The sequence below is a fragment of the Mirounga angustirostris genome, unplaced genomic scaffold (assembly GCF_029215605.1).
Source record: "Mirounga angustirostris isolate CCGP_5_RB_7025 unplaced genomic scaffold, mMirAng1.0.hap1 SCAF_12, whole genome shotgun sequence".
Taxonomy (NCBI): domain Eukaryota; kingdom Metazoa; phylum Chordata; class Mammalia; order Carnivora; family Phocidae; genus Mirounga; species Mirounga angustirostris.
In genome coordinates, this window is record NW_026991720.1 from 74,847,175 (window position 1) to 74,855,042 (window position 7,868).

At 42.5% G+C, this 7,868-nt stretch overlaps 1 protein-coding gene across 17 annotated transcripts in view; it reads right to left on the minus strand.

The window, feature by feature from the left end:
• Window positions 1-7,868, minus strand: part of ADAM22 (ADAM metallopeptidase domain 22) — a 227,712-nt gene that overhangs the window by 73,613 nt on the left and 146,231 nt on the right. For all 17 annotated transcript variants that reach the window (XM_064575313.1, XM_064575312.1, XM_064575306.1 and 14 more), the window contains 2 exons: window positions 7,640-7,722; window positions 1,187-1,250 (listed from right to left, as the gene is read on the minus strand). In XM_064575313.1, the coding sequence (XP_064431383.1) occupies window positions 1,187-1,250; window positions 7,640-7,722 (147 nt within the window). The remainder of the gene's footprint in view (window positions 1-1,186; window positions 1,251-7,639; window positions 7,723-7,868) is intronic.

The window sequence follows — 7,868 nt, forward strand, 5'->3', positions numbered from 1 at the left end:
TGGGCATGTGGGTGGCTCAGTCAGTTAAGTGTCTCCTGGGGTCCTGGGATTGAGCCCCTCATAGGGCTCCCTGCTCAGCGGGAAGCCTGCTTCTCCCTCTCCCACTCCCTTTGTTTGTGTTCCCTCTCTTGCTAGTCTCTCTCTGTCAAATAAATAAAGTCTTTAAAAAAAAAATAAAATAAAAAAATAACAACAACAACAACAACAAAAGCTAAAAACAAATCACTTCCCTTTATGGGAGGCAAAACAGTGTATATTTTTAGAAATTACTTGCCTAAGTGAACAATGTTGAATACAAGGAAGAATATCTGTGTGCACAGAGCAAGAATGGAAGTGTATTATGTTTCTCTGCAGTCTACAATATAAACTCAATGCTTTTCTAATTTGTGGAAAATGCATGTTGTGACTAAAAGGAAGGAGAGAATTAAGAAAACTTAGATTTCCCTACATTTCATCAGCACAAGGCCCTACAGACAATGGGCAACAGAGAAAAATCTGAAATCTAGAAAAGAGCGGTGGAAAATCACATTTCTATTGAGTTGGTCTGTTAGAGACTGAATGTTTGTGTCCCCCCGCAAAACCCATATGTTTAGGCCCTCATTCCCAATGTGACTGTATTTGGACAGGACCTATGAGACGGCAATAAAGGTTAAAATAGGTCTTCAGGATGGGGTGGGGCTGGTGTCCCTATAAGAAGAGACACCACAGCTCTGTCTCTCAGCTATGTGGGCACACAGCAGGAAGGAGGCCATCACAACCCAAGGACAGTGCCCTCAACACACACAGACTCTGCCGGCACCTGGATCTTGGACTTCCAGTCACCAGAACTGAGCGAAAATAAATTTCTGTTGTTTAAGCCCCCCACTATATTGTTATGACTGCCTGAGCAAACTAAGACAAATCATAGAACATTATAGTGGAGAAAGAACAAAAATGGAGGCTTCAGAACACCTCAGAAAGTATTTCCAATATACAGAGTAAAACAGACTTAAAAAAAAAAGAAAACCCACTTGTGATTTTGACTGAGTCAGTATTAATTTTATATATATGGGATATATTTATATTTATTATCCTGACCCTAAAAATAAGAAAATATAATAGAGACAAAAAGAGGAGGAAAAAAGAAGGGGAAAAGCTCCCAATATCAATTTTTACATTTGCCACAGAAAACAGAAGGAGCACTTACTGGGGAGGTGTCATTTTCTTCTGGTTCAATGAGATAGGTGTGGTTGCCATCATAGAACATCCCACTGCCAAGGACAAGAAAATAATTACGCATGGCTATCGACTCTTGCCTCAGAACAAGATCATTTTAAAATCAGCCGCTGCCAGAGAACTAATTTACTTCTCAACACTCACTTCCCAGTCCCACCCATCACCACCAGATACACACCACATACCATACATACACAGACACACACACACACTCCACACACACACACACACCACTAAGAGGGAAAGGCCCCTCCCTCTGAATCCCCACAATCCTGACCCTTCCCCAAGTTCAGGAGTATCATTCTATAATTGTGGTCCATTATCTTCCCTCCAACACATAATTTTTTTTTTTTAAGATTTTATTTATTTATTTGAGACAGAGAGAATGAGAGAGACAGAGAGCACATGAGAGGGGGGAGGGTCAGAGGGAGAAGCAGGCTCCCTGCCGAGCAGGGAGCCCGATGCGGGACTCGATCCTGGGATTCCAGGATCATGACCTGAGCCGAAGGCAGTCGCTTAACCAACTGAGCCACCCAGGCGCCCTCCAACACATAATTCTAAAACTTTAATATGCAAATAGTCATCTGGAGAGCTTGCAAAAATGTAAAACTTTCAGGGCCTTCCTCAGATTTCTTGGCAAGGGCCCAGGAAGCTGCATTTTAAACAAATCCCAGGCAGTTCTGATGCAGACCGTCAGGGCTCTATCGAGAATTGCCTTCCTACCACACACCTAGAAGACGCTCTCGTCACAAGAGGTGACACATTTCAACAGCTTACCAGGAGCTGAAAACTTTACACTCATTTCATCTTTCCACAAATGTGTGAAGGAGGTACACTCATACATTTGCCTATACTCGTTTTACAGGGAAGGAAACCAAAGCCCAAAGAAATGAAGTAACTTGCCCAAATTACATAACCGGGAGGAACAGAGGCAGGGAGAGAGCGAGCCCAAGCAGATTGGTTCCTGAATTGCCCATCTCCAATTGGCTGCCTCTTCACCCATTTGCTCATTCAGCGCACACTTAAGCACCTATGATGCACTGCTCTAGGTGCTAGGGATACAGCAGTGGACAAAAGAGACCAATTCTCTGCCCTCATGGTGCTGATGCACATTCTAGGGTGGACAGACCAAAAAAAAAAAAAAAAATATATATATATATATATATATATATATCATCAACAACTAAATATATATGAGGTGGTGAAAAATTCTAGGGAGGAAAATAAAGTAGGTTAAGGGCAATAAATGGTACCAGAGGACTGGGTGTAGCGACCAAGGAAAGAAGACTATTGATTTATATAGAGTCTTAGAGAAAGGCTTTCTAGAGAAGATGGCATTTGAACAAAGATCTGAAAGAAGTGAAGGGATGAGCCATAAGGATATCTATGCAAAGACCATGTCAGACTTGAGCCCTATGTGTGCTCCAGGAACATCAAGGATGCAGAGTGGCTGGAGGAAGGGGATGAGGGGAGGGCCATAAAATGAGATCAGAGGAAGAGTGGGGACCACATGAGGCAGGCCTTCTAGGGGCGGTGGCTTTTACGCTGAGAGACATGTGGAGCCACTGCAGGGGCTTAAGGAGAGGTAAACACAATCACTCTTAAACTTTAAAATAATTGCTCCAACTGCTACGTTACAATAGTCTTTTGGATGGCAAGGATAGAAATGGAGAAGTTATCTCGGTAATCCAGGTGAAAAAAGAGGGTAACCGCCTAGATCACCGTGGTATTGGTGGAGATGATGAGAACTGGTCGAATTCTGGATACTTTTCAGAAGTAGAACTAACCAAGAGGATTTATTGGCAGATTTGAAATGGAATATGCAAGAGTCGTGTCAGTGAAGACTCCAAGGTGTTTTTTTTTGTTTGTTTGTTTGTTTTAGATTTTATTTATTTATTTGAGAGAGAGAGAATGAGAGACAGAAAGCAGGAGAGGGAGGAGGGTCAGAGGGAGAAGCAGACTCCCCGCCGAGCAGGGAGCCCAATGCGGGACTCGATCCCGGGACTCCAGGATCATGACCTGAGCCGAAGGCAGTCGCTTAACCGACTGAGCCACCCAGGTGCCCCGACTCCAAGGTTTTGACCTGAGCAACGCGTGAGAGAGAATTCCCAGTTAATAAAATGCGAAAAGCCGCAGGAAGGACAGAATGGGCTAGGCACATGGAAGAAGGATGCAGGGAGGGGGCATAAATCTGGAGTTGGGTTTTGATCTCTTAGGCTGGAGACGACTATCAGCCAACTGAGGAATCCTCTGGAGGGCATTTTAATCTACATATGGCTTCAGCTCCACCCAGAGAGATCCCAATGAGCCACTCCTTCTAAAGAACACGGTTCTTCTACTGAGATCAAGCCCCTTGTGATGCTAAAGCAATGTGTCTTATCATTCAGGCATTTGAGGGGGGACAAGGTGGGATCTTCTGGAGTCATTTTTCAGTGTTCTATGGAAATGACTGCCTGAGATCCAAACTGTTACGCATAAAATAGTATTTATCTTTCACTGACGGCTTAGTGAAATCAGTTGATTTCCCTGAGCTATAATTACAATGGCCTCCAGCTCTGCCTCTATCCAAATTCTTTCATTCCTGCTGTAACATCTTCCACATGTCCTCAACTTTCATATACCCTTAGAACGGCTACTCTCACATCTGTAAGATTTTCAACCAAAGTACACTTTTTGAATTTGGACGACACTGCATTTGGAATTTAAAGATAAACAGATGCACTTTGTAAGATATTACTGACAATACATGCCTAAGGAATCAGAGTTGGGGGGAGCCTTTTCAAAACAGTAGACCAAATACAACAGTAGACATTCTCTCTGCCCTGCTAAGAACTGGCCAGACTCATCCAGAAAATTGTACAGTACCATCACCTTTTGCCAAAGTTCACATGGCTATGCTGATTAAGTGGCAAGCAGATCATTTTGTTTAAATAATACAGGGTATTATTTCCTCTTGCATTAGGTCAGTGTCGAATGTGAAAATCAGGGACTTTTATTGGGTTTAAACATCATGATACACAGTGTAAAGAAAGCAAAATCTGACACCATATGTACCTAGAAGATTCTGGCTCCCTATATGACAATGTGCCATTAGTAATTCTTTAACTTATTAAAAAGTATATGTTTTATTTACTTTGTTTGAGGATTGACACCTTTCTGTTATATTTATATAAATTCCAATAAGTGCAGTGAGTCCACACAGAGCATATATTCGATAAAAACCTGCAGCTAGGACATACTTATTATAGGCCAATTGAGCTGAAATTTTAAGAGGGATCAAAACAAGATTTTGAAAAGAAACAGCCATTCTTACAAATTGCCACAAGAGGGCAATAAACTTACACTTGATTCCATTCTTTTGGGTTCCCATAGTTACAGGATTTTTGTCATAACATCAAACGTACCAGGACCAAAATATTGCCCGTTAGTCCTTTGAATTTGAAAAACAAAATGTGCATTTGCAGGTTCTTTATGGAAAAGACATAGAAATCTGATTATTTTTTTCCCTTTATGTTCTTTAACTGAATCCAGTAAATCAAGAAAAATGAAAAATCTCCATATGTACTTGGTAATTTATAAAAGATGAGTCATGGATGAAATAATCTATTTCATATCCAAATCACTGTAATTGAGACAACATAAATTATTTAATATTTAGGTAATATCGTCTAAAATATTTCTGTCAGGATTTTTGTTCAGAAGGTAAAATCAACATAAGAAGTAATAATTGATAAATAACAAGAAGAACAAGAGTAAATTTATCCAACACACTCATAATAGTCTAAGAACACCCAAATATGCTTATATACAATCCTGACAGTGTTCCTAGACACATGGCGCATTTTTCTATTTGTTTCCTTTTGTTTAGTTTTAAATGAAAAGGTTTCTCAAGGCAGAGGTAAATTTTACTTTGTTAAAACAACTGAAGCTGGCTCTGGGTTCTACTCCTGATCTAGTCACTAAAGTTTCCTTACAGTTACTTTTCCATCCTCCTTCAGATACCTATGGGGGATGAGCAGCAAGCTCTTGGTCTCAGGTTCTCAGGTCTACCAGAGCCCTTGGAGGGCAGGGATGTCTTCTCACAAATATGGTGTCTGTTTGGAAAACTGGAAAGCAAAGTGGACTACGTCCTGGGCAAGATGCTTACATGGTAACTTTGGGTTGAGATTTTAAGAGGAAGAGAGAGGGAAAAACGCCTCTTCTTTTTTCTATCACTATCATACATTTGCTGTCACAAATGTCGATGGGCCCAGGGTACTATTCTTAGCTGAAAGCTGCAATCATCTTGAGATCAGATAGAACAGTTTTATTACTGAAGGGCACGTCAATGTTTCCTTCTCCAGATAAGAAAACCAAGGCCCTCAGATATGAGGCATGGATTCCTGTTTGTAAAAATGTCTCCTTAGTCAAAGAATTTATTTAAAATAAGTAAAAGTCTTATTTAGAACCAACAATAAGCGGATGGAGGCCTTTCACGCTCTCAGGCACCTGGCCTCCTTCCTCTGGCTATGTAAGTTTCAGAGTTCCCACACACTCTCCCTTCTGCCTCTGACATACTTACTGCCCAAGCTTGACTGGAGGCACCGCTTACGCAGACTAGCTCGATTTTCCAGGCTGTTCCATTATTTTTATTTCCTAGCTTTCTTGAAGACCTCTCTGCCTACCCCTCTCTCGGAAGACTCTATCAAAGCCTGTTCTAGGGCCCACTCTGGCTTCTTCAGGTGACATTTCTCTGGAGACCTCAAGCACTACCTCATTTCTCAGTGCCCACTCTCTTCTTACATTTTCCTGTTACTTACTCTCTCAAAGAAAACAAATACACCTATCACATTCCCTAGTAGGAAGCTGAGCTAGCTTTACCTGCCCCCACTGGACTCTGAGCTGCCGGGGACAGGAGTCATGGTGTCATGGCCTTGATTTTCCTAGTGACTGGCTCACAGCAGACACTCAGTAACGGCTAGCTCCGTGGAAAAGCCAGATCTCGAACTTGGGAGCTGACAGGATGCATTTTCAAGTTTCCAAACAAAAATTTAACAGAACTAAAGTGCTGACTTGTTCTGTGCCCCAAAAAGTAAGACAAACAAGAAACAACTGAGATGATTTCGTCTAAGTAGAATGCAGAGGAATGACATGGCAGCTTTATAAGGCGTTCACAAAATAAATAAGAGACGGCCACCTGTGTATCACCATTAGCGACAGAATGGAGGAAGTAGGTGTATTCCCAAGTTAAACATCAGCAAACATTCTTTGATAATGAAAGTTATGAGAAAGGAAGCAAGGCCCTGAGAAAGGATGAACTCCGTTCCTTGGAGATTTCTGAGAACAGAAGGACCCTCCCACAAGCTTGCTGTGGGTTTTAGGTGGGATTCAGCTAGAACACATGAGTTCTTGAGGTGACTTACAGTCTGTTGTCTTTGTGCAAGGAGTCAAGAGTTTCCACCTACTGAAATTTCTGTTATTCCATAAAAACATAAAAACTAACATCAGGAAGGAGTAGGGGCAGAGCTGGTACCAAGGGGCTAAGCATCCAGAGAACCAACATTACCCAAACCACTCTTGTCACAATTTGGATGAAACTACAAAAAAGCTTCAAACATCACTGTACGGTATCATATGATAATTCCAAAGACCCTGGTCTGTTTCTGCGACTCTAATTTCAAAATCTGCTCAGCTTATAAACCTCAAGAGAAAAAGATCAGACCCATTACTGATTTAAAATTATTTCTTGGAGTGCCTGGGTGGCTCAGTCGTTAAGCATCTGCCTTCGGCTCAGGTCATGATCCCAGGGTTCTGGGATCGAGCCCTGCATGGGGCTCCCTGCTCGGCGGGAAGCCCGCTTCTTCCTCTCCCACTCCCCCTGCTTGTGTTCCCTCTCTCGCTGTGTCTCTGTCAAATAAATAAATAAAATCTTTAAAAAAAAAGGGGGGGGGGCGCCTGGGTGGCTCAGATGGTTAAGCGTCTGCCTTCGGCTCAGGTCATGATCCCAGCGTCCTGGGATCGAGCCCCGCATCGGGCTCCCTGCTCGGCGGGAAGCCTGCTTCTCCCTCTCCCACTCCCCCTGCTTGTGTTCCCTCTCTCGCTGTGTCTCTGTCAAATAAATAAAATCTTAAAAAAAAAAAAATACAGTTGACTGGGCACCTGGGTGGCTCAGTCGTTAATTGTCTGCCTTCAGTTCAGGTCATGATTCCAGGGTCCTGGGATCGAGCCCCTCATCGGGCTCCCTGCTCAGCGGGAAGCCTGCTTCTCCCTCTCCCACTCCCCCTGCTTGTGTTCCCTCTCTCATTGTCTCTCTCTCTCAAAAAAATAAAATCTTAAAAAAAAATTATTTCTTGACATAAAATAAAGATTTTGATTACAGTGCATTAAAACTAAAGGAAATAAAGGATTGAAAGAATGGATGGTACAAAAAACTGGAGACACTTACTGAAGTCCGTGGCATGTGGACAACGCAACAAATGAAGCCAGGTTTCCTCGGATGTGGCCCTGGTAGTAGCAGTGTTCTCCTCCCTGGAAACAGAGCCAGAGAGCATCAGCCTCAGCCATCACCAGGAGAATCACCAGCATCATTTCACACATTCCCGCCCACACCACAACTCTACGTAGAAAGCTCTGAAGAATACTTTCTTATTCAGATTAGCGTTATCAAACCTGTC